This window comes from Dermacentor albipictus, chromosome 3 (genome assembly GCF_038994185.2).
Source record: "Dermacentor albipictus isolate Rhodes 1998 colony chromosome 3, USDA_Dalb.pri_finalv2, whole genome shotgun sequence".
Classification (NCBI taxonomy): domain Eukaryota; kingdom Metazoa; phylum Arthropoda; class Arachnida; order Ixodida; family Ixodidae; genus Dermacentor; species Dermacentor albipictus.
The window spans coordinates 70282238-70309778 of record NC_091823.1 but is presented as its reverse complement, the minus strand read 5'-3'; the positions used below and the strand labels follow the sequence as shown (position 1 = coordinate 70309778).

The 27541-nt window shown below is 45.4% G+C and overlaps 1 protein-coding gene across 20 annotated transcripts in view; it reads left to right on the top strand.

Moving 5' to 3' along the window:
* The window catches only part of LOC135914317 (guanylate cyclase soluble subunit beta-1-like), a 969460-nt gene that overhangs the window by 915227 nt on the left and 26692 nt on the right, over nucleotides 1-27541 (top strand). For all 20 annotated transcript variants that reach the window (XM_070535561.1, XM_070535560.1, XM_070535562.1 and 17 more), the window contains 6 exons: nucleotides 8190-8263; nucleotides 9731-9834; nucleotides 10920-11159; nucleotides 19410-19575; nucleotides 22410-22671; nucleotides 26649-27035. In XM_070535561.1, the coding sequence (XP_070391662.1) occupies nucleotides 8190-8263; nucleotides 9731-9834; nucleotides 10920-11159; nucleotides 19410-19575; nucleotides 22410-22671; nucleotides 26649-27035 (1233 nt within the window). The remainder of the gene's footprint in view (nucleotides 1-8189; nucleotides 8264-9730; nucleotides 9835-10919; nucleotides 11160-19409; nucleotides 19576-22409; nucleotides 22672-26648; nucleotides 27036-27541) is intronic.

Genomic DNA, 27541 nt, shown 5'->3' with positions numbered 1-27541 from the left:
TAAGGCAGGAAGTAACGAAAACATTGTATAGTATTACCAATTATATCTTTGCCACATTATGTTAATCACACGCTTTACTTTTCTATCGTTGCGTACAGCAAAAAAAAAGAAACATTTCACAATCATGCATTTGTCGCGTGCACATATGACGCCATTGTCGCCCAACGCATGATGAAATCTGAGCTAAATTTTGCCTTCTGCTTGGCGTTCAGAGTGGCGTAGCTCGGCAGTAGGTTTGTCGATTCGAGCAGGAGTTATCGCGTTTGAAAGCGCTCACTCAGCCACAGTATGTATAATCCATCAGACTGAAACCTATGCCCATCAGAATTCACGAGGCGAACGCGGTGGGCTCGAACGGTGCAGAATCCATCAGAATGCGGTAGGCCCGAACGGTGCAGTTTGGTCTCGGGCGGCACCAGTAGGAGGGTCATTGTGTAATTTAGTGCCTGAACACTCTCTACAAAACAACCGGGCCCACTACGAATAGGGAACGAGAACGATTGCAAACTTAGAGGGTAAGACCCTCACTTGCTGTAACATAGGTTCAGCATATGAGCTTTCGAATACGTGAGTAAATGCAACTTGCACACATGCTTACGTTATTTCTCCATCTTATCGCCCGTACACCCTCTGCAACAAGCGCAACACGTTTCACGTAACACGCTGCGGCTGCGCCCTTGATACAGCTTAGCGAATTTATTTTTCAGCTATCCTATGCTTCCTTTTAAAAGAGGAAAAATCGCTGCTCTAGATAAACTACATTGCAAGAAAATGACGCTGATGCCTAAATGTACTCTGAAAACTTCCTATTGACAGTGTCCAGAAATTTATATTTAACAAATAATCACATTATTGACTGCAAATATCGTATGTAAATACAGAGATCACAAAATTAGTGAAAGCTTCTTTAGCGGGCTGATAATAGCATAGAAATCGGTTTCATTCGCATTGGAGGCCTTGATTTTATTTTTTTGTGTCTTCCTTTAACTTGATGCATTTTACCTGAGACCCCCCCGCAATCTTTGTTCTGGAAGTGAAGCGAAACACGCTTCCAAAATTAAAACAGACGAATCTTACTTGCCAGCTCCCATAACTGTATAATCATACTTTCTGAGAAATTTATGTACAACGACTGGGTGAAAAGTAGAACAACATTCGGGTTGCTTTTCAAGACTTCATATGGGATATGGCTGGTACGTGCGACAGCCATGCGCTGATGTCTCAGGTAAGGAGGCGGAATACAAAAGGTACATGAAAATCCAAGCATCGGGACTGTGGCTTCCTATAATTTCGATACTCCCATGAGTGGAGCCAATAATTCTTCCTAAGAGTTTCACTATCAAATTCGGCGTCTGTCATAAAGAAAACGGTAATGAAAAAAATATATATTTCCTTTGTTAAAGAATTTTATTGTGTGTTAACAAGCTTTAGTCGTTGTTTCTGTGTAGCGACCAATGGGGCCGGGCTCTTACCGGAGATTCCCGTTCCCTAAGTGGATGTGTGACATCCATGACATTTCTTTTTTCTGTGGTGGCTACCAAGAATCGAAAAAGAGGGTGCACACTTTTAAAGGTAACCTCTAACCGACAGCATAGATACTACCCTAAACAAGTAATAGTCTGTAGATAGCAACAAAAACTCATTATAGAGTTCAGGGCGAACAATGAGATGTGATTTTAATGGGGAGCAAGCGAAGAAGAATGAGAACCGCGATTTGGACAAGAGTTGGCTATGGGTCTGATTGCGAGCCAACACAGAATGCTGACGACGTTTGCCCTGTGGCGGAAGGAACAAAGGCGAAGGGCATGTTCAAGTAGGAAAAACGAGAGAGCACCCATCTTTTGTCACTCGCGGCCCTCACACAAAAGCAGTGCAGGAAAAAGTTTTTGTGTCGGCTTCATTGCCTCATACTGGTGTCTGGCCAGGGAACAAAGGGTCGCCGCCCAGACTATACAATGAAGAGACGTTACCGACTTCTCTCGCTTTCTGCTCGTGCTTTAAATTTGCTTTCAATTGCCCTAAACGTTGGCGCCAGGATCACACGGCTGATAGAACTTTTTAAATCTGATCTAACCACTGGAGCTCGAAACATGGCTAAGGAGTTGTCAGAAACTGTATAAACTTTCACAATCCTTATCTTTCAGTACATTTTTGATTTTCCGCCTTACAGGGTAGCAAACCGTACTTTTGTCCGGTTAACCTCCCGAGTTTACATTGTTTCTTTCTCTCTTTCACTACTATAACGTCCTGACCCCCCCCCCTCCCCCTGCTCCTTCCTCCTTTTTTTTTTTGTTCTGAAAGAGAAACATCCGACTCGATCCGACTCTTGCATCGCATCACGTATAGACGCAATGGTATGCGTGAAGAGTGCGCGATCCGTCTCGTGCAGGCGTACGCGATAAGCCGCATAACGTATGTTGCCCCCTACCTGAGGTGGATAGGGTCCGAAAAAAACAAACTCGAATGCATGATCCGAAAGGCTTTCAAGAGGGCGGTCGGCGTTCCACTCAACGCGAGCACCGACAAGTTTCTAGAGCTCGGAGTTCACAACTCCCTTAACGAGTTAATCGAGGCGCACGACATTGCACAATACGAACGATTATCGAGGTCAAAGGCAGGTCGATGCATCCTCGAGTCGCTCAGCATCGCGTACCACACCCAGCATGGAGAGAAGACGGCGGTTCCCGCCTCTGTTCGCGACCGCCTGATCATCCCGCCGCTTCCCAAGAACATGCACCCTACGCACCACACCGGGAGACGCAACAAACGAGCAAGCGACCTACAGAAGAAGTTTGGTAACAGCAACGAGGCGGTATACGTAGACGCGGCTCCATATGGAGGAGGGAGAAGCGCACACGCGATAGCGGTTGTAGACCGCTCGGGTAAGTGCCTCGCGAGCACCACGGTGACCACGGGACACACGGAGGCGGCCGAAGAAGCCGCGATAGCTCTAGCACTCGTCGCGGTGCCGAACGCTGCGATCGTGATCAGCGACTCGCAGGCGAGGCGGCAATCCGCGGCTTCGCGCGCGGTCGTGTCTCGCGGGAAGCGGCCCGCATACTCCAAATTTCTGACGACGGCGACTCGTCATCGCCCTCGCAACGCCAAAATTCTACGGTCTTCCTCCTCTGGACCCCGGCACATACCGATGTTCCGCTCGCGGGCAACGCGGCGGCCCACGCCACGGCTCGAGGTCTCACACGCCGAGCCGTCGCTGATTATGTGGCCGCCTCCGCCCCCGAGAGCGGGGCATCGGATCTGCCGGATCGGGACACTACAACAGAAACACAACAAGAAGCACACTGGGCGTGGGGCGATCGCCTAACCACGTTCAGAGACCTCACCCAACACTACAGACTCGAAAGACGCACATTCCCGCCACCGCACGCCAAATTGAACAGGAACGAGGCCGTAACGTTACGCTTGCTCCAAACACACACCTACCCTAGCCCCGCTATCTTACACCACTGCTATCCGCGTTTATATTCAACAGACGCGTGTAAAACATGCGGACAGAGAGCAACGCTGCGACACATGCTCTGGGAGTGTGCCGGCAACAACGGCAATCAGACCAGCTCCGTTAGCGACGCGTCCATAATCGCGGCCGTTGCCAGGGTGGGAGAAGGCTCGAGCTCGCTTCTTACCGACGCCGCCCCGAATGCGGGAGCCGCCGGGGACCTTCTCCGTAGGCGTCGCCGCCGCTGGGAGGCGGCTATCAGAAGTTCAGAGCTGGCAGACCAGCTCTGGGCCGTCCGGCAAGCCGAAGATGCCGCTCGAGTCCAAGGACTTCGAGCCGTCATCTGAGGCCACCACAGCAAGCACTGCCGGACTATTCTTTATTAAAGTTTCTTCTTCTTCTTCTGAAAAAGATCGACAGATGCTCGTGATATCTTCTATATTGCGTGTTGCATTCTCCACTTTCGCCAACGTCGGCCAAGGTTCGTGTACTAAAATCTAGACAAGAATAAAATAAATCCACCATCAATTTGATAAGAACATTTGGCACGTAAAGTTGTAAGGTTTAATTTCTAAGAAAGCGCGTTGTGTTCAGCGGTACACATGATTCATCAGGATTAGGGAAGAGGTAATTTAAGTGTGATTGAAAACCCTGCCGAACAAGGCATGAGCAAGCCGATTACAGGCATCTCCATAAACATGCAAGTTTTTCTGCTTTATACCGCAATTACACTACTGCACCTGTTGAAGAAATTCAATCATTAATTGAACTACCGCGGCGGTGGCGTTTACAGTTGATCCACAACTTTGGAGAAGCCCGAGGCCCTTCTGAAGTTCTCTAGGGAGGGTGGGGGGCAGTTCTCCCACCCGGCGATGCCGTAGCCTAACCCTCCCCTCCTTAAGTGTCATTACCAGAGTTCTGTTACCCACACCACTTGAGGTTTCCTTTTAGTTGCCTCTAACTTCTCACTTAAAATTTTATTGTGGCTAAATGCTTACTGCAGCATTGTTGTCGCGAACGTGCGTGGCTTTTAATTAATACTTTCGCTTTATTTCTGCAAATCCTCACATAGGAGGAGAAGCGCATTAGAAGCGCCAGCGGCTGCTACCGCATCCGATTTTATTTTTAGGCTTCAACATTTTAAAGAAATTTTCACTGTGAACACTATGCGAAGACACTATATCTATATATATGGGGAGGACAAAGTTTATTATAATTTTTCAATATTATTATTAGAACGTGGTAGCCACATAACAATATTTTCTAATCGTGTGGGTTGCTGACGCCTAGAAATTGAATATTTTGCTTTGTGTTACCTCATTTCAAATTCCATTGCGTGCTTTTTTGACCCTGAAAGAAAACCTGCAGACTCCAGTGACCCCTTCGATAGTGTCTTTTATCTATGGCGTGTGAAACTAAGAGAATGATACGTGCCTCAGTATCGCTTTTCTTTTCAGTAGGCCATGCTAAGAACTCGTGAAATAAAAATAAAAACTTCTAATAATTTACACCATTTGTTAGAGATGGAAACATCGCCACTTCGCCACTTGCATCCACAGGTCCTAAATATATATAATTCACTCAGTAACTGAAATGAGGCCAAGCTGGATTCATTCTAAATCAGAAAATAGCCATCATGCCCAACAGCGCTCATACTCGAACTCACAGTAAAAAACTAAAAAAAATAATGGTAATAAAAAAAAGAAAAAAAAGAAGAGAGAGGCTGCAGTTTCGTCAGAAGGGTGAAGCAGTGTCACTGATAGCAAAGTACAAGACAATTACACGAAGAAAGAGTATTCCCGTATAAATTCGTGTAAGAGCCACACCCATGTAATGGCCGCACCCTCAACTTGACAACCATCATAAACAAAAATTGAAGCGAGTTGCAGTTGCATTCGTTGCGCTGATTCCGATCAGGCTCAACAATGCGATCGGAATCAGGGTTACAACAAGTGGCTTCAGTGGCCAGTCGCGCGGCAATATTGCGTGCATTTGCAGGCTGCTTTCACGCTCGAAAAAACACTCTTATGTAGCTCGTACAGAGCAATATAAAGCTGTATCGGAAGTTTTTCCTGTCGCTATACAATTTTCTCATTGACACTTTTCATCTAACTATAATATTTGAGCAGGCGGATAATAAATTATGACTAATGATCAAATTAGGCGGAATGAAAAAAATAATTTGAGTATCTGCAAGCGACCGCGAACAACATTATATCGGTTCTGTCCTGCTACATGGCCCTCACATATATTTAAACTGTGGTTACAGTTGGCTGGGGCAGCCTGTATAATGGGTGGGGTTCGGAAATCTGGTTGAACCCCAGCCCTAACCCACCCACCGGAATAATCAAAACTTTCTGTCTGTGGATCCATGTCCAAGTAGCATTGCTATTTTTCTTTCATATTTCGTGCCTCTTTTCACTTTCTCCAGTACAGAATAGTCATTCCGAGATATCCTCTCGTGAAACTCCCGTTCTTTACGCTTATTTCTTTCTCTTTCTCGGGTGTGAAAGTTCAGCATTGGTTTATAGCGTTAGATTCGTTGCAATGCTGAAAGAAACAGAAACTTATGAAGACTAAATTTTGTTGTGAGACACAATTTCGCATTCGGAACTTTTTTTCATGATTAATCTCGGTGCATGGTCCTGCTGTTTGCGGTCGCTGGTATACATACTTTATTTATTATTATTATTTTTTTGCTGTGAGACTTTAATAATTATTATAAAGTTTTTGCTCAATGATCACAATAGGCCTCCAAATTCTCTTCGTAGAGTGAAAAAAAGTCGCTTCAAATGTTAAGTAGTAGCTACATGATTTGATCTGCCTAATAAATTTGACAAGGTTAGCGCAGCTGCGTTCTAATCGGTGTACGTGTTCCTTACTTGAAGAGTAAACTTAGCTTTTGTTTCAGAACTTGCACATTCATAAAGATTTATTTTCGATGTCTCCTTGTCTTATTTAGTGGCGCCATGTATTATACTTATTCACAAGTATCTCATAACTTGGGTAATTATATATTTATATGTTTCACAATGATCTCCGTCTAAATAAATATGTCTCCATTTCTCCAAATCTGCTGCGAGATTTCCGTGCTGCAGTGAGCACACTAAAAATTTGGGCTAGAAAAATAACGTGATGACAAGACACAAGCGTCTCCGGGGGAACACGTGGAGGTTTAGTGGTGCCTCGAATTTCAATAATTGACCTAAAAACTTTGTGCACAAAACTAAGCAGCCAAGAGCAACTAAAGTCATCAAGCAACAAATGAGTCCATGGCGAAGAAGCAGTGCATTGTGGTGCGATCAAACTGAATTGAATCTCCAAATTGACTTGAAAGAAACACGATGACGCGACACAATTAGGTGGCCCCGAGCGCAGACGAGGAACTTCGTTGGTGTCTCGAATTTCACGATGTGACCTAGAAATCTCACGCGCAAATAAGAAACCAACAATTCTCGAGTCACCAAGAAACACAACAGCTGGCGACGAAGAAGTGATTCATCATGGTCCGGTCAAACGATCAAGGCTGCCCTTGAATCACAGCGACGGCATATAGTAAGGCCACTCTGGCGCGCATCTATCTTCATCCATCAGCGCCGCCATCGGCGAACCCTGCCGGCCACTGTAGACAAGACGAGACCCGAACCGCAGAGTGTACGAAGCGATAAGTTAAAGAAACTGCCGCCGCCGCCACTCCGTAAATAGCCTCAAAGTGCGTTGAGGTTTCCCTGCCTCTACATGGCGCGACATTTATTTTATTTTTTGCCGATGAGTCATTTTTTTATCGCAATCCATAACTGCTTGCTCCACTCGACGTTCTGCAATTGCTGCCATATATACGCGAAAGTTGGCCCGGGCTAGAATTCCGCGAACCCCGAGCGTCAACCCCGTTCATCCGGAAACACTTCGGATATCCTAAAAAAGAATATAAAAAAATAAAATGTCGCCGCGCTTTAGCCACCCAAATCTGCGCTGCGGTTATGTGGACACGAGTAAGAAGAGAGCTCCACCGCGAAACGAGCCTGGATATTGCTTTCCCGTCTCTGATATGCATCCGCTGCCAACGCTGGTGGCGGTGGTGCCTGAACTGCTGCTAAAGTTGCAGTTACGGTCGTCCTGACGCCTGGGCAGCTGTCGTTGCTGGCTCCTGGAGTGCCGTGGTTGTGCCGATTATTTGAGTTTGAATAATTTTTTGTCGGCACTGCGTTCCAGCCTTCTTAGTAATGAGCAAAAGAATCACGCGCATAAATCCTTTACTGTTATGTGAATCTTGAGTAAATCGCAATATATATGCTAATGTCGCAGTTGCTAAACCTTTAAGCGTTATATCGTAGCTGTACCAGGCGTGTGGCTGTACTACGTGCTTGTTATTAGGCAAAGCTAGGCGCCCTATTGTTTTGCTTTCGTGAAGCCCTCTTCATGAATTCGTGTGTTACTTTGTATTTCATAACAACACCTACCAGCGCCTTGTAGTTACACGTCTTCCATGACGTCCTACCACGCAATTTTCCTGGAACACGTCATGCAACACTGAAAGAGGCCGGATTACATTGCACGCTGAGTTTTGCAGGAGCGACTATAGTGTCTGAAATTCAGCATAGCCACTTTCCTGTAGAGTGAGAACCGAGAAGAGCTATATATCACGTTAGCGATCCGCTTAACCTGCCTGTACTGGTTAACTAAATCCATGTGGGGACTAACCAAACATTTTCTCGCCCTTTTTCCCTTGCAGTACGGGTTTATTCACTGCGCCTTGGAAGACCTCGTGACGAAGAAGTTCGGAGCGGACACGTGGAAGCTGCTTCTGTAAGTCCCTCTGCTCAATCATTTCTGCGTTTGCGACCAACATGCCTACATGCCATTACTCTTCAAAGCACCCACAGACTGTGTGCTGTCGAACACACCGATTCCAGCGAAAATAACCGCCATAATTCTGTACGCGCTTTGAGAATAGAAAGGAACGCCTGAACAAGTATAGAAATACAATTTTCTTTATGGCACAGCTGTGCCTCGAGGAGCGTTTAATTTTGCATTACAGCCAGAAATATTGGTTGATATTGACACCATATTCACTTCAGTGTATGCTGCTTAATATTATTTTGAATTTAGCAAAGTACGCGTGATCTTTTCTTATTGTATGGTATTTAGGATCTGTGTGAAAGGCTCTATTATCTTAGCCTTCGTTTATAATCGTGTCAAATACTTGAGGAGACAGTGTCTTTAAGCACACGCGTCAAGACGGATACAAAGCTCAGTTTTATTACTGGGAGTGCAAGTGCCGTTGATAATAAAACATGGTCTCTCAAGTCAGCTGTTTTATATCCTAACAGCGGACGAAGTACTAAAGGTGTCTGGTCATGCCGCCAAGGGCCGAAGCTGCGATTCCTTACGGCGACACAAATAGCTGCTACTGATGTCATTTTTCGCGAATATTAGAGGTCCTGTTTATCAAGCTCGATATCGCATCTTCACTTCTCAGCATTAGCTGTTAATAGCTCATCCATGCCTGTTTGCGTGTTTGCCTAGGATACACAACTGCGCACACCTGGAAGGTGACTTTCAAGAGCCGATCAGATAAGGAGCGTTGTCAGGCTAAAACTTGGTAGACAGCAAATATGCCTTGTTAAAATGTAAAAGAGGGCCTTAAAATGGTTTGCCAAGTATGAAACGCCGTCAATTATTACACGTTGCAATAAATCATAGTAGAGTACGGAGGAACATCACACGTCAAGGGAGTGCTTTTTCAGAGTTTTCAACAGTCTTCATGCAAACATCCGCACACGGAAGTGGTCTCCATGAAGACCTCAGCATCATTCGAAAATTCCGTTTGAAGTATCGGCAGACCTTTATGAGTTCGCAGTGAGCTGGCACTGTTCTTGATGTAAGCCTAGTAAGAGTTTTCATAGAGTAGGTAAAATTTTGTTGAGACATAAGATAAACCAACAGACAAGAACAGCATAGGCACAGACTGTCTGTACTGCCTCATGATGAAATTAGTCACTTTATGCTCTTCAAGTCACAGGTAACCTATAAACAGCCACTCTCTAGAAGGCTTCTGTAACTGCCTGGCCTATTTGTACATAATATACTACATTAGAATAAGTGCATTTATATGACTACATGCTAAACTTGCACCATCCTCTTAGGTGAGGCTTCCTTTGCTGCATCACACGTTGGTCACCTTGGAGCGCTGTTGAAGAAAGGCACTGTGTGTTTGTCGTTCCATCCGGTGCCCTTGCCCAGTATAGCGCTACACTTCATCCCAATACGCAGGGAAAAGTCGGGGATCAGTATGCACGGTGCCTCGTTCCTCATGCACAAAGTGTACACGGACGACATGACCCTCAAGCTGGTGGCTGCAGCCTGCGAGGTGCTTGGTAAGCGGAACTGTTCTGTGTTGTCCGAGGCAAGTGTGATTGATTGTGTTATTTTGCGCTGTCAGTAATGGTCATGAGAGAGAGGAAGAGAAAATAATGCAGAGAAAGGCAGGGAGGTTAACCAGATGTAGTTCCGGTAGGCTACCCTGCACAGGGGGAAGGGTTAAGAGGGATAAAAAGAGAAACCGAGTGGAACGGGGAGATATAAAGAAAGGGAGACAAGCAAGAACAAAGCGCGTACACTACAGAGCGGTAGGGGGTGGCATTCTTAGAGTCTGTCGTGAAGCCCCGCAGACCGCAAGAACCTTAATAGCGCGAGTAGGGCCTTCAACGCAGATGTTCTTTCGGAGCATTGGCCTAAAGCTTTTAGTTCTGAAAGTGGACGATTGTCCAACTGGTCCAGTACTCTGCACATCACTTGTCTCTCAGCACTGTATCGCGGGCAGACACAGATAATGTGTGCGAGCGTCTCGTCGATGTTACATGTGTCGCACGTGGGGCTGTTGGCCATTCCTATGAGGAAAGCATAGGTGTTTGTCAAAGTGCTCAATGAGCTTATGCTCCAGGCCACTTTCTAGTCGGGTCCATGCCATATTTCTTTTTTTTTCAGAAAGTGAAGTGAAGGGGTCAACGCGCTCAAGCTCTTCTAAACGGTTTGAATCACACGTATTTAACATGTATTCAAATTTGCTGCCTTTAGACGTATTCCCTAAAGTTACATACAAGCGTTCGAAACTGATCCCTGCGAAGTGATATCTATTACTTCGCAAACCCAGCCGGCAACCCAAATCTCACTCTTTTGTACAGACGAAAATAATAGGGACTACAAGAGATGCATGCAAGTTTCATGAAACAAGTCAGGGACAAAGAAACTTCTTACATCGAGATAGCTCGGGCCATCAATACTAGGTAACCTTTCATAGAAATAGACGGCTGGCTAACTAATTTAGACTCCATGAGTCCAAATTAGAAAAACAGCCAAGGTTGCGTCTTATATGCTGGGTTTCGGTTGTCACATTTTATTGTTGCTACTGCAGTTCGTTTTTGAACCATGACAACTGCTGCACGTCACTGTCACATTGCAGGCCTGGATTTGGACACGTGCCTAGAAGCCTTCGGAGAGCATTTTCTATACTTCTGCCAGCAGCACGGCTACGACCACATCCTGCGCGTTCTGGGCTCCAACATGGCCGACTTCCTGACGAACCTGGACAACCTGCACGACCACTTGGCGTCTACTTACCCGGGAATGCGTGCGCCCTCGTTCCGCGTCACACCCGGTCCCAGCGGACAGATACTCCTTCATTACTACAGCGACAGGAAAGGTACGCGTTTCCTTCTCCTGCGTGCTGTTTCAGGTGCACCAACCAGTCCCTGACGTGCGATAAACACTGCGTGATTGATGCATCGTGCTTTCACAATTAGGTCACACTCCACGCTTAGTGAATAGTAGACATTTAGATGGCACCCCTTCTATATCGGCGTTGTTGTAGGTATCAGCTTGCCGTGAAGGGGAACACATTCCAGCGGCGTGTTCTTTGGCACTCGACATGTCCATTCTATCGCCATTTTCCTACAGTTATCCAGCCTATACCCTTCACTGCCTGCCCTTACTGCTTTTACCTTCTGCACTATATTCCCCATGTGCCTATTTTTAGCTGGTGGCCGAAAGACTAGGGCCCACCCTTGCTTGCCTTCTACAATTTGGGCCTAAATAGCATTACAGTTAATAAAGTGAGCTAAATGGTTTACCTTGCTTACATGGCGTCAGTGGTGAATATTATAAACACTAAGCTGCACCTAAAAAATTTAGAGAAACACAAAAAGAAAAGCTGAAAAAAGATTTATTGATCCCCTTGATCAACCACTTTGCAAAACTTCTTGCACGACAGAATTTCAGTGACTTAGCCAAAACCTCCCCCCTCCCTCTCCAAAAGCACGAGAAGCTCACCAGAGAGGAGGAGCTATTCTGGTGGCAACTATAGACGAACACTTATCGGCAGCTAAATCTGCTTCACCACTTCTACGGCAAACAATACACCAAAGAACGTGCATCCTGTGCCAATTACGCCACCCTATACCACACTGTATGGGAATGCCGATGGAACCCCGCGATACCCCCTAACGCAAGCCTTACCTCATCCCAGTGGGATGCCATTCCGCTCTGCTCCATCTTGGATGACCAGCGACAGCTTATGGACGGCGACGCTTGGTGGCCAAAGCCACAGGAGCTCATAAGAGGGCCCCTCCCCTCGTAGAAAACTCATTCAGTAAAGTTTATTCTCTCTGTCTCTATGCATGAACATCATTCGAATTCTGTAGCATATGTCGCGACCTACATACAGTGGCACGCATGGGCAATTACTTGATCTACGGTAAACATTCTCTCTTGACACGCCTGGCAGAGGTAGTCTAACTAGTGAGTTCAACCGGTACGGCACCAATCTATCTGCAATACCGATGCAGAGTGGAGCAATTTATTTTTAATATTTAGATTAGTTCGAATACCCTCAATGCGTTTCAATCTGCGCTAAAACCCGAAGTTTCACAACTGCGAGATCTTTTTTTCTACTCATGTTACTACAGTACAAATAATGTTATCGTTATAGCCAAACTTATTCTAGTGACAAAATAACTGTAGAGTAACCATCAAAGCCACATTGTGCAAAGTTTACCTGAATATTATTAGTTTTTTTTTTACTTTTGTCCTAAACATACTAGAATGTATAAAACAGCCAGTTGAAATGGCTCCATCTCTATTCGGTCTTGTTCAGCAATCACCGAGTATGGTTCTCATCCTGCTTGCTGCACTATACTGCTTATACGAAGGACAAAAAAAGAGACAGACACACATGTGCGCAAACTTTCAACTGTTTATTATTCGCTAGTGCACGTCAAATATATACAGGAAGGGCGACTGTAAATAAAAAAGAAAACCAGATGAAACATGAAAAAGAAGCCAGTCTACGCAAATCTGATTTGACAATGACAAGTATGGCTTGATCTAACATCTGTCTATGAATTTAAAAGCTGCTTCTCCTAGCGCCACAGAAGGTGTCCTAACGTGATCTCCCAAGTCATTCTTGAGCATGACCGCCAGCAAGCAGAACGATGTTATACCAACTAGCCCTAGTCGAAGCTGTATTGACCGAGTATGGATCTGTAACACATGGTAGAGGCACGCGCTATTTAGAGCTAAAAGCAGCCACAGTAACTGCACTATCAGGCACACGCTTGGTCTGTTGTTACTATTTTTCCCCTGCCCTATAACCTTCTCATTTGAGTAGAAGAACAAAAGAAAAAGGCAAACAAAAGAACTTATAGGGGTATCAACAGATAAGATTCTTCCAAACAGCTTACGTGTTTCAGCGCACGTGGCCCTTTGCACAAATGGCGCTTGAAGTAGCAGGCGTAACAACGCACTGCCGTCGTCCTGTTGCTTTATCAAGGGCCAGAACCGAGCTGCATTCCGTTCACGGCAGGGTAAAAGAGCTTGGCTGATACAGAGTCATGTTGCGTTGCAATCTACCCTAACGGAGCCAGCGCGAGTTTCGAAAATGAAGGCGTCCAACTTGATCTCAAAAACATAGTCAGTCTTAAGGCAGATGAGAACGAATAATGAAGGGAAAGCTGATAAAAAAGGGAAGCAACATGATCCCATTTTCGATGTTTGCTCCCGCTTGTTTTTTGTTTTGTTTTTTCCCTTGGATAATCTATCATGCTAGCTCTTCATAACCGTTCCGAGAGCAGAGCATCGTGTGAGAGTCTGCACTTACCGCGATAGCCTGTGACTTATCTGTAGCACTTTAGTGAAGTGCAGGACTATTCTTCGTGAACATTTTAATCAAATATACTTCTTCGTTGAAAGTTAACTTCTTTAAATATTCATTAATTTATTGTTCCGTGGTGCGAAACTAGCTATAACCAAGGCAGGCAAAGGCACTATTACAAATGAGTGTGTACTTTTGTTTATTTATTAGTGATTGGTTGTATTAAATGGTGCTTGCGTGCGTCAGTCATTTCTTTCTTCCTTTATATAGATTTCTGTAACACTACAGGTTACGCGGCACGTTACGTAACCTCAGAGGAGATCTGCAGGTGCTGGAAATAAAGCAGGTGTTTGCTGGCGCCGAAACATGCCAGCTCTTTGAAGCATACTATATACAGAAATATCTTCCCTATTTGCTTGGCCGTATGCCCAAGCCGCATAAATTTCGCACTCTAAGGAACGACGTGACTCTGGTGTAAATATACGCAACCAAGGTCTCAAAATTTCATCACAGAAATGTGCACTGGTTGCATTCACTCGCTAACTGTTGGTACCCTACGCCATCGATATAAACGGTCAGATCTTTTCTTATGCGAGCACTTACATATTTCTTGGCCCAACCATTGATATGCATATCTCATGAAACTCACACGTGACCCACTTGAAGCAATGACTGACAGCAATTTTCAAGCTTTTCAGGTTTCTGGGCAGAAAAGTTTAGCGACTGCCAGTGCATGCAATGTTGGAATTGTACAGCCTACTTTTCCTTGGCTTTTTGAGATACAGTTTGCCCGCACTGACCAACACTTGCAGAATCAATCTTCGCGCTCTAGAGGCTAATCAAGCATGGGCTCTCAAATGTTTGTCCTGCCTTGGAAAAATGCGCGTCTGCAGCGGCGACTATTCCAATCACCGGGTCCAACCGATACAAACACACGTTTCTGTGGAGTTGCACAAAGAGAGAGAGAGAGAGAGGAGAGAGAAAGAGATAAAAGGGAGGCACGTATGTTAACAAGTCAAGAGTCCGGTTGGGTACCCTTGCTTGGGGGAAGGGAGAAGGGAAATAGAAAGAAGGGAGAGAAAGAGGGAAGAGAAAGAGAGAGATGGGGCAGAGAGACGTGCACGAACAGCCCTACAGATTCAAAGGCGCTCGCAAAAGGCAGACGTTCTCAGATAGCATAAAAGTGCCTTTAGTACCTTCTGAGCCGATGATTGGTGGGGCCGGTGTTCTAGTATTGTGAGAGGTGATCATCTAGTTCCCTGAATGCGTTGCTGATAGATTGTTTTTGTGCTTCAAACTCAGAACATTGGCACAATAAGTGTTCAGTGTTCTCGCAGCCGCAGTCATCACATGCAGGGCTGTCAGGCATTCCAATGAGTGCAGGATAAGCTTTCTTGAAGGCAACTGCCAACAACAACCGACACAGAAGAGACGTTTCGTGTCGGTGCAGTCCGGCTGTCGGTTTGAGTTGTAGCAAAGGGCATTGCAATTCGTAATCGTAAATTCCATGTCGGAGAAATGACTGTATAGATTGTAACGTCTACCTTGAATCGCAGAAGACTTGCCAGGTGCGCGGAGTGCGCAATGGGAACTTTGCCCGAGCCCGTTCTCACAATCTTGAAACACTACCGTTATAGAAGCCGCAGGCATCATTGTGTGATACCATTTATGAATATTACACCAGCCTTCATTTACAATGCATTCATTGCAATTCAATATCTCGAAGGCAGCACTGCAATCTTTGCTTTCAACTGTGTGGCATGGACTACAAGAACTGGTGTCCGAGATTAGAGAATTAATCAATACTTTGGCCGAGAAAGGACACCACGTATAATTTCAGTGGCTTCCAGGTCACTGCGACGGCATAGGTAAAGAACACGTCGATAAGGTTTCTCGGCTGGCTCTTCAAGGCAGAAAAAAGGGAGTCGATTCCAATATCAAGGACAGATGCCATTCGGTAGCTTCGAATGCTCACACGAAGTATGACGTTTTCCATTTGAACACCCCAAGTTTTTGTAGTCTGGTACACCTTGTATGTACAGTGTTCCACTCAGCTAACGAGAGTGTGCGTGCTAGAACGTGATGCTGTCTCGCAGCGTCTGCCCTTGAGAGAGGAATGTGGACGCAGCGGTCTTCTTGGTTTGATTTTCGAGCTGCCTTATCTGCGTGATCATTTCCTATGATACCGCAATAGCCTCGTATCCATTAAAAAGTGATATCATGGCCTTTTTCTCTCAAGTGGTGGATGAGTTCCACTATTCTGCACGTCACGTAATCGTAATTTCTATGTTTGAGAAATGAATGTATAGACTGTAACGTCTACTTTGAATCACAGAAGACTGCCCAGGGGCGCAGAATGCGCAATGGGAACTTTGCCCGAGCCCGTTCTCACAATCTTGCAACACTACCGTCAGACAGACCGCAGGCATCATTGTGTGATACCATTTATGAATATTACACCAGCCTTCATTAACAACAGCCATCAGGATTCAGCTCCGCAACTAAGGTTCTATGGTTAAAAAGGCGTCACAACTGAGACAAGGACAAGAGGAAATACAAAGCTGGATCACATCCCTTGTGAAATAGCTTTGTGTATGTCTTCTTGTTCATGTCTCAGTCGCGCTGCTTTTTTGTCCAGGTGTGAACCATCTCGACCGAGTTACAGTTTTACTGCAAGATAGTTCTTTTATGGTGTTTGGTGTGACCTACAATGCACCTGACCGTGCCAGAGATCAGAAGAAAACTTGAGCGGTCATCTCCTGCTCTTAAACAACTGTATCTCCATCGTTTGCGCGAGGGGTACACCGACCACGTACTATGTACACTGACGGATCAAAAACTCTCCAGCGTTCTTCCGGAGCCGTGGTTTTCTAGGAGAGAGCCATCACCAAGAGTTTTGAGACGTGCCACCCTACGGCACTGATGGCTGCTCAACTTGCAACTACTCACGCTACACTTCATCTCGTCGGCCAAAAACAACCTCGAAGATGGCCAATATTCAATGTCTCAAAGGCAGCACTGCAATCTTTGCTTTCAGCTATGTAGCATGGACTACATGAACTGGTGTCCGAGATTAGAGAACTGATCAATAGTTTGGCCGAGAAAGGACACCACGTGTAATTTCAGTGGCTTCCAAGTGACTGCGCTGGTATAGGTAAAGAACACGCCGAGAAGATTGCTTGGCTGGCTCTTCAAGGCAGGAAAAAAGGAGTCGATTCCAATATCAAGGACAGATGCCGCTCGGAATCTTCGAATGCTCACACGAGATATGAAGTTCTCCATTTGAACACCCCAAGTTTTCAAAGGAACCGGCAGCATCACCCGGATTTTTCTCTCCGCCTTCGCATCCCACCCAGCTGGACTAGGCTGACTCTAGGCCACCACGCTTTGTCGAAAAGGGCTAGGACTGGCTTTTATGACGTCTTTTGCTTTCCAAATCGGGTGGACAGACAACGACTCGTGTGGCTCTGGTAGCGAAGGGACCCTCCAACACGCTCTTTGTGACTGTCTTCGCTACAAATTACAGAGACGATCACACACGATTGCTATAGCGCGCTTTAACCAAAAAACCGTTGTCAGAAGAAATTCTTTTAGAATACCGACCTCACAGATATCGCCGCTGAGAACCACGAAGGTGCTGTTCCAGTTTTTAATGTCAACAGACTTGCACAAGCGGCTGTAGCCAGAATTGGTAGTCGTTGGGCTGTGATAGTCTACGATGATCGTGACAGTGTAAATAGCAAACCGGATTTTCCGTTGTGGTTAAGCTTCCTGTCTTTCCCCCTTCTTCTGTCTTACCATTTACAGACAGAAAAAGGACGTAAGCATGAACAGGACACACTTTTACCGTCAGGAAGCTAGAACTCATTATTTATTCTTACCATTTATTGGCGTATCGATCGGTTCACACCTTTAAAATGCTATTTAGACGATGCGACGTCTGGGACACAACCGTTTCATTCCACCAAAATTTAAATCATTTAAAGGGCATTACGTGGTTGTGACAATAGCTGAAAAAGTGAAATTGCTGGGGACAGTGTATATCAAAAAGCTTAAGGCAACCGCATAAGTCGATGAGCAAGAGGCTATGTATTAACAATAATGTGCATGCATACGCTATCTTTTTTCGGTAGATCGACTAGACTTCCGGTAATTTCTTAGACACAGCATACATGGGACTTAGTTGGCGCTCCAAGAAAGCAGGCAGCATACTGTAGATATCGCGTCATGCAATTGTAGAGTAGTGCAGTGCCTTTGTGTGCTTGTCGCGGTCTTTGTATTTCATAGGATCTATGCCATTTGCTGCCAGAGACAAACTGAATAGTGAGGACACTGGTTCAAAGCGTAACGTCGGGATTATTCTTTCTTTTGGTACCACTTATTTGAGCTTAAACGTACAAACGCAACATTCTGCCAGGCCGCAAAAGCCTTGATTATTTGGAGCAGGGCTGGGCAGTTCGTTGACCTTGATGACAGAACTTAAATTTGCATTTCCGTGGACAACAGCAAACGATAGAAGTTAAGAACGGGAAATTAATTTTTCCCACGTGCATTTAAAACGTAAGCTGCAGTCTGGGAAATAATCGGTGTTTTTATGCGGACCACTACATACTCTCTCTCAAGATGGCAGGGATCACTAAATGTTTCTCTTCTTTTTTTTTACTTTTTCCTCCAGTCGTTTTTTTGTTCCAGGCTATTTAGGGCTCAAGAATTTCTACGACGGTAGAAAACAGCACTAAGAATACGGACAGAAGGAACAAGACAGAACGAGCACGGATCCTGTCTTATTCTTTCTGTCCATGTCCTTGGCGTTGTTTTCTACCGTAAATACGTACCAAGGAGCTCGCCTTCAATCCCTCTTAAAATATTTCTACTAGTTATCTCTGCACAAACAGTAGTGGAAGCAATGACGTCTGATTGTCACCTGAGTTAGCAACAGTGTGAATTGGGATTGACAACATTTCACGTCATGCGCAGGACGGCGCGCAGTGGTGCTGTGATAAATGCGGACAACGATAACTTGTTGCTTGTTCATCTTGCCGTGCTTGTCTATGTTTAGGCTGTAAGAGTTTCTGAGGCAGATGCGTGAAGACAAAGGAGCAAGCAGTGGTTGTTGTTACCGTTTACTAACTGCGATAATATGAAACGTTTTGCAAATGAAGACCCTGCGAACCCACTATCGCAGCTAAGCACACACACTAAACGCGAGAACAATGGGAAAGGAAAAAAATATAAACTATGAAAAGCTTTCGTAATTTCTACTGTTCAAAGAAGCACACTGCATGCACGCTACAAGCCTACTGATAATTTGATACACAGTTGAAAAATCTATACAAATTATGCGTAATGCGGAGTATGCGCATAACATTTCACAAGCACGAATGATTTCTGCTCATGTCGAAATACCGTAGCTAACTGGGTGTCTCAGTACAATTGCATCTTTACTTTCAGCGCGAGCGAAACATACACAAACTAAGGAAAGGACAACACGACACGAGCGTTCACTCACAGCTGCAAGCTTATTGTTTATGTGTGGTTCATTAGCCATAAACTGCCAGTCGTCAGTAAGCACTACGTTGTTACGTCCCTCTTTATTCTATTCTCACTGTGAGCAAAAGTGCTTGTTGAGAGAGCTCCCTTCACAGCAATTATCGAGAATAGTAATTAACGCGGAGAGGTTCTCATGACACTAAACAGAGATGAAAAACAAAGAAGAACAGCACATCAAAGCGGTTGGTAATCTGTTCTGCAACATTATTTCTCTTTATTTTTTATAAGGTGTTTGTCCCTCTGCGTTTCGTGCAGGCCTGCACCCAATCGTGCTGGGAATCGTCAAGGTGGTCGGCAAGGAATTCTTCAACACTGAGGTGCGCGCCAACATCTCTGTTGTCTCGGAGTTCGGAGAGAGGGCCCACGTGACCCTCGAAGTGACTGAGACGAACAAGGAAGGCAAGAGCTGCTTGCTTCCGAGGTACCCGGCTGTGCATCATCTTTCACTGTGAAGCGTGGGCAACTGAGAGAAAAAAAATGACGCTATTTCTTTTACTAGAAGTCACTGAGGGTCTCCTTGAAATAAAATCAAGTTAGAAAAGTGAAGCATTACTTAATTAAAGTCCGAAAGCAGATTTGTATTGTGCATACCTGGCAATAAATTGAACATTCAAGCAAACGCCGCATTAAAAACTATGAACGAAAAGCCTACGTTGCAGTTTCTCCAAGCACTAGATAAACAAACGCCATGGAAATCTTGAAGGGACACTAACGCGAAACGATAAATCAGTTTGGACTAATGAAGCATTGTTTGAGAACCCTACAGGCAGTCATTTCAAAAAAATAGTATGATTATTAGATGAGAAAATGAAGGTCCAAGTATCAGTATTTGAATTTCGCGCCGAAACCCCTGCGCCGGTACGTCAGCCTGACATCGGGGATTCCAAAGTATTTTTTCGTATTTGGGCCGCATTGGCTGAATAAAGGTTCCCGAAACTTGCCATGTTTATTATTTTGTTCCTTTTGAACACAATGTAGTCAATCTGTACCGCTATATGTAATTAGTAGACCCTAGAAGATGCCATCGAAATCCAAGACGTCACAGTACCCAGGTGCGGGAACTTAAGTAGGTGTCGCCACCAGTATTTCGTTCTTGCGCTCTTTCTGGCTTACCAAAAGTTTTATCGTTGTAACAGCGGTGTTTTTGGTGTTGTAGAACGATAATTTACTCATGAAGAAATCATTTTTCACTTTAGTGTCCCTTTAACGTTATGCTCAAATTCGAGTACTGCAAAAAAAAACCGAATTATTGTAAAAACAATCATTTCCTGCCACTATTATTAGCTAATTCGTCGGCAGACATTTTCATGCTCTACATAAATATCCCTCTATTTATTGTTTGCTGTATCGTATGGTATGAAAAACTTTATTCAGATCCTTCAGGTCGCGCTAGATTCCCAGCTCGACGCGGGCCGCTCCCACGACGGGACCGCAAGGCCTAACCTCTCGGCCGCATCACGGGCCCGATGGACTGTCCATGTCTGCCCTTCTAGTTCGGGGCTACTGAGAGCCACGTCCCAAGGTTCTTTGGTGTTGCCCTTGTCCCTGCATAAAGCGGAGCACCGCCAGAGCCTCTGTTCTAGGTCTGCTGCGCTACCGCATCGCGGGCAAGTGTATGGAGCCAAGGCTTCGGGAAATATTTTGAATATTAATAGCGTCTTAGGATAGGTCACCGTCTGGCGGCCAATATAAATTGGCTTGTATATACTATTTCACCTGCGTCAAAAATTATTCCACTTGGAAAGGGCAGAATTAGTAGTTCTTTGAGTTCACAATGATTGTCATGCAGAAGTGTGCGAATATCGGATACCTCCAAATAACGAATCTAATAGTGTTCAATGTGATTGGGTCTTCGAATCGAATAATCACTATTCTTAAATGCGAATACTTTTCATAAAACACGAGAACTTGCGTAGTGGAAGAGGCTACGTCGCTTGGGTAGTCACATGTCACAAGCTATACAGCGATGATTCGCACTCTCTGAAGAGGCCTGTGCGTGCCAAAAAAATACCTGTTTGCTCGTAATGTTCCATTTGTACATTTAATGAACAATGCTTCATAACGTACTATGTAATGACAGAAACTTGCTTACTTTAAGAATACTAGGATGTGAACATCGTCTTACATCAATTGTGATAACGGCTGTTCATTATTAGAAAACTTTGCGATATTCGATTCGATTCACTTCTGGTACTATTCGATTCGTATTGAATTAGATCTCAAGAATCACTATTCGCACACTCCTATTCTAATGACGTCATCAAGCAAATAACATAGCAACTCGAGCGTGAACCACTGCGCTACACAGAAAAAAACATGAAAGCTTAGATTGCTTCCAAGCACCCTCTCTTTTGAATTTTTTTTTCTAATTTTTGCTGAGGTTAGTTTTAACGTCATGTCGTGGGGGCAGGCGCGTTTTCTTCTTTTATGCATTGCCGTTTCTCTGACCGCGAATGCACATACTCCTTTACTCATTTTCTTACTCATACTCATTTTCTAGTTCTTGTTTTTACATCAGAAAGGAGGCTATAACATCAGTCCCACATTGCTACATTTACTTAATTTTCTAAGCAATAATATAATGGTTACGTTACAGTTTCTAAGTGTACAGCTAGGGCATTCACTGGGGGTCATAGGCAACAGTTTGTTTGCGGAGAGACTCATGGTGCATTTATTATGGTCAGACGCTTTCTCGCTGGTCATATGCGCTGTTGGGCTGCCTTTAATAGCAGCAAGAGCTGAACAAATGCTTATATTGCATTCTTCTAACTGCTGTATGTTATGCGAGAGGACACAAGGTCGCAGCTATGAAGCCCGTATCACCATGTATCACCTCTCCAGCAGCATGAAGCTTTAATTTTGAGTAACGTAACTAGTACTTACACAGTACACGAGTAAGCACATATGATCTGTTGTTTAATAACTGTCGATAGATGGGAAGGCAGGCAGCATTAGACTACACAGAAGGGCATTTTAAAGTTTTCATCGCGAATAAATTGTCCTTCCCAGGAGCACTATGATACGCAGAGACCCCCCTTGCTGTCTGTAAACAGTGGAGTGCAAGCTCATCACGTATTGACCTGTACAGCCTGTTAAATTTCATGTTGGTAACCAGACGCTGTAACGGCGTGTTTCGATTTTCATGCGAACAAATAGCCGACAGTTGCACATACTTTTCTTGTATTCTTTTCAACCGGATTACCACGTGCTTAATTCTGGAACCACGAGCATGCGCCCGTTCTCGTTTCTTCGCAGCCACGCCGCCGACACCCTGAGCAGCCGGCCAGAAGACCTGCGGATGGGCGTGAAGACCATGTGCGCAGCGTTCCCGTTCCACGTGCTGTTCCGACGCGACTTCGGCATCCTACAGGCGGGCAAAGGATTACTGCGGCTCGTCGGGCATCGTTGGAAGGAAAGTAGAGCGCAGGGTCGCCGCCTCAAGTTCGACGACATCTTCGACATAACGCGGCCCGTTATCGAGTGCACCTTCGAATCCATACGCAGCTATTGCAATCAGGTCAGTGCTCGTGCGCTATGTGCCCTTGCGTTCAAGTCCCTCCGTTTCTGTTGTTTCTGGATGAGAGATTAGGGAGCTTGAGGTAGTGTGAATTCTGAGGACGACCCTAATAACATCCTAATTCGGTGGACCGAACCTTCAAGCCTTCTGGCTCCAGCTTCTAGCATGTCATGTAAGCACGAGAAGACAGAGAAATACTATAAAACTGGTGCGCAATACCTTCAATGCCGTCAAGCAAATGTCAACGAATCTAAGCAACAGCAGAATGCGTGCCTATCGAGTACAGATATTATTCAAAAGCAACACTGTTATGCGTTATGTTTATTGCGTTGCATATAGGTATGTAAGCAGTGTGCGTAGATGGACAAACACGGCTTGAGAGCGGGACAATAATGTAATGTTTCAAAAAGCGAAGGATGTCAACAACTTCAAGTATTGCAAGAACCTTCAGTTGCCAGAAGTTAGCTGAGTAGTAGGCCGCAAGGAAGCAAAATGTTGCTGCTGTTTCGTGAGCAACATTAGAACAATGACACTGCGAAAAACTGCGAGAAACTGCGAAAAATGAAAATCACCTAACGAAAAAAAAAACTTTCATCCCCTGTTCTCCGAGTATCCTTCATAGCGAAAATGGCATGTGAGTATACCATATTATTCACTTGTTATAGGCAATAATGTTGACATTTTCGCCTACCTCCATAATCCATTGAACGATGGGTATCCCCACCAGTAGCTGGCACTCATTCATCACGTGAGGATAGCACAGTAGGCCAGGGCAAATGAAGAAGTTACTGCAGGTGCTTCTTTGCATCGAAATGTCTTTTAAAGAAAAACGCAATAAGCATTTTAACAGCTGCTGCGCAAACGGCAAAACTGACGGAGAGGGGATAGGAGTGTGACCATCAGGAAATCGCGCTCGCATTCACCAATCGCACCAGTGATGTTTGACGCATTTCCCACGATTAGGAGGAAGCAGGAAATACTAGGCTAAGAAACGACAATAGGACAGGGAAGACACTGGTATTTAAATGTCAGAATTCCGAATAGTCCACCTCTGTGCCATAAGTTCGCAAAAGTAACAACAAAGATTTTGACAATGTATAACACTGTAAAAGAGAACGCTTTCATAACGTAGTATGTCAACAGTTTTGCCAACGCGTCACAATGCGAATAGTTGCCCTCACGTGAAAGCCGTGTCGACGGTGCCCTACGTGAAGAGGTCGCTGATAAATAACTGCGCCAGACGGGAGATCAATGACCCATACCTTGAACTCCTTATCTTACATGAAACGGCAGTCGAATCGCAGGGAGTGTGATGCTTATAGGGTAGTGTGTGCTGCTTCCATCGTTTGCGTCACCTCCACCACCGGATGCAAAGCCCCAATGTTCCTAACCACGACAGCAGGTGGTGCCAATATCCTAGACGTTTTGCTACACTTCCAATAAACTGTGCCATTTCACATCACCTGTCGCGACGTTTAGTAAAAGAGACCAACGGAAGCGCGTTCCTAACAACCACGGTTGGGTTTCCCCAGCGAAGAGCAGTTGCTCCCAGACCGCGTACTGCGGGCAAGCTACGCGGATGCCGATGCACAGCGTCTCGGCATTTCGGTCGCACGCATGCTTCACTGCGAGGAAGCACCGCCTGCTAATTGGGTCTCTTTTTTTTTTATCGCCTTGGCGGCTTTCGCGTGCATCTGCACTGCGCCACTCGCATGGCGAGGTAATTCCCACACCGCACGGTTCGTTTTTCAACCCGGTGACGATTTTGTCTCTGATCTCCTCCTGGTCGACCCTCGGTCTCAATCCTGCGTGACCCTGCTACAACACTCTTACCGAATCCCCCATTGTTGCCTTCAGTCTGAGAAAGTTGTTCTTGCGTGCCCCTGCTTTTGCCGCCGTTCTTGTATTTTTCTCCATGGACATTTTCCGAGCAATAGTGCACAGGCCTACGGCAATGTGCTGCCCCTTATCTCACGTTCTGCTTCTTTTCCATACCATTCCTTAGGCACGTCCAATCTTTCGTTGCTGCTCAGCACTTCTCGCTTTGCTTTTCTTAGTCACCGGTCCACTGCATTGATCGGACTTGAATAGGACAAGAAAGAAGAAATAGACTGGGCAGATACATAAAATAAACATTGCCTGCATGGCCGGGCGGTCATTACGTCCCCGCTTGTTCTCCGGAATTTCTCCGCACAGATAGCCCCTCCATCGACTTTTCCGATTGCAGCGTTTTCAATATTCCTTGCTTTCACTTCTTTCTGTATCTGTATCTTCGGCGAAACCTTCTTTGCGAGAAGCCCTTCGGCTATGTGGGACCGATTTTCCAACAATGCCCGCTTGGCTTAGTTACGTCTTAGGAATGGGAGCACGTTTCTGCGAAAAATACTTGGTTCTCTTTGTTTCGAGTTAGGTAACGAAAGGAGATTTATATTCTTTCGGTACGTTGTTTATCTTCTCGAGTACAGTGTTCTCCGTCTTCGATTTCTGCCCCCACGTTTATGGGAGGTCTGCAAAAAAGAGAGCGAGGCAGTTGGCTCGAAAAGAGTGCGGGCAAGTGGACACAGGACGGCAGGTGCAAGGAGCGTAAGGATTACTTGACCGTAGTTAGTACCCGCCGGTGGCAGTAGTCGCTATAAAGTTATCTTTTGCTGTTGTTGTTAATATAGTTTTGAAGGTGCTGCACATAACGGAGACCTGGTGCATATCTCTTTGTCGCAAGCCACGCTCGCTCACTTCCTCGGGGCAAACGACGAGGACGTTGCTGTTGGTAAGCTATGTGATCAAGGAATTCGTAGCTAGCTCAAATGTCAGAACGTTACAAAACTGCCCTTTCCTTGCACAAAGGAAGAAAGCCGACACGAAAACTATGTGTTTCAATATCGCAAGGCAGTCTTTGTTCACGACCCAGAAGAAGAAAGGAGTGCGCGCGGCATGGACAAATAAAATAGGGATCGGTATTCCGCGCAGCATCGATCTAGAGTGCTTGAAGAGAGAGTGAGAGATAAAATCGGAAGCTAAGGCAAGGAGGTCAAGCACGACCACGTCCAGTTTGCTACCCTACGCAAGGTGGAAGGGTCTAAGTGATAGAAAAACGACGAGAAGGAAGGAGAACATTGCGATTATTTTATCCCCCGATGCACCTGGAGACTACAGGCGGCCACTGAAGGCTGCCGACTTCAGAAACCGCAACAACGCACATGTCGCTTTCTGAGTTAGAGACACAATTGGCCATGGTACGAGGATATTTGTCACCGAGAATGATTTTGAGTCCGCGTCATCCAACGCAGTACGTATAGACGAGCACGATGGTCGTCGTATGGTGCACAGAAGCAGGTCAGAACATGCAACTGTCACGCGAAGGTGTTTCACCTATCTCAGTGGCAAATTTACAGGCCTTTGTGAATGCTTAGCCCATCCAGAAGGGACACAATAACGTTGTTTGCATCGCAGCGGGAGAGCACTTGTCATAGCTGTCGCTTCAAGGAAAGATTGGGGATACGATAGCAACAGTCGAGAGACGCGCATAGATGTAGAATACTGTATAACGGCTGGCCAGTCCCTGTGATAGCGTGGGTGGAGTGCCACTCAGATCCCTGATGAAGCACGAAAAGCAACATCATTTAAATAGAATCGTAACATTATACCGTCCAATGTTTATAATATGACTAAATCAGAATAAGTGTGTGTACATGTGCTATAATATTGACGATTGCTCCATATATTGGCGCCTATCATTGTACTGTTCTTGAGAGCACTTAAAACAGACCTTTCTTAAACGCAGACAAAAAAAAAACAAATAATGTGGATTATTGTAGAAAGAAGAGGCAACGCAAATTAAACAACGCCAGTATTATTTGTGACATGGATACAAAACGCGGTGACTTTCTCTGTGAACATTTAAGCGCGATAATGGAACCCATCATGGGCGCTTGAGAAACATTTATATAGGCAGCAAAGCAAACACCACTTCTGTGCAGGTGTTCGTTGTGCAAACAAAAGAAGGCGTGATCAAGCCTCTGTCAGCCAACTGCCCGGATGACGACGACACGGTCAACTCGAGCCCCAAGGTTCTCCGACTCAAGGGCCAGATGGTGTCGGTCGAAGAGACGCACAGCATCTTGTTTCTGTGTTCGCCGCGCGTCAAGGACATCGACGACATGCGGCGCATCGGGCTGTTCTTCAGCGACCTGGCCATACACGACCCGGCCAGGGAGCTGTTCCTGCGCTCGCACCACCACCGCGGGGAGCGTGAGCTCATCGAGAAGCTGGACGAGGCCACCAACAGACTGCGCATGCTCCAGTCCAAGCTGGACGAAGACAAGAAGCGAACGGAGGAGCTGCTCCACTCCATACTGCCTTCGAAGGTGAGCAGTTTCGTTTACGAATGTGTGGAGATGTATCGCCAGCGCGCGCGTTGTTGAACTGTAAACAGCTCACAGCGTTTTATGTCTGAACTCACACCCATATCTTTACGGGTGTAAGAGAGCGAGTCTTAGATTCATTTTCACCTTTAAAGACTCTTAAGGACACTTGAGGGTGTGAATCGGTTTGAAGTGTGGGCCTTGGAAGGAATGAACAGGGAGGACATGTTGTTTGGCTAGTTGGTGCTGGCTAAGGAATATAATCTAACACAGCAACGACACAACCACAAGAAAATGAAAAAACGATACGTTACGTTACGTTGTTACGTTACGGATCGCTGCACCACATTATGTTGCTTAAAAAGACATTGAAAGTTTGATTTACACAGGCTGTCCCCAGCTAATTCTTTAAACGTTTAGAAAAATTCGAGTGCGCTATAGGAGAAAGCCCCTAAACGCACGCTACTACCCAGTTTGGACAAAAGCAATTTTCGCCTTGTGCTTGATTG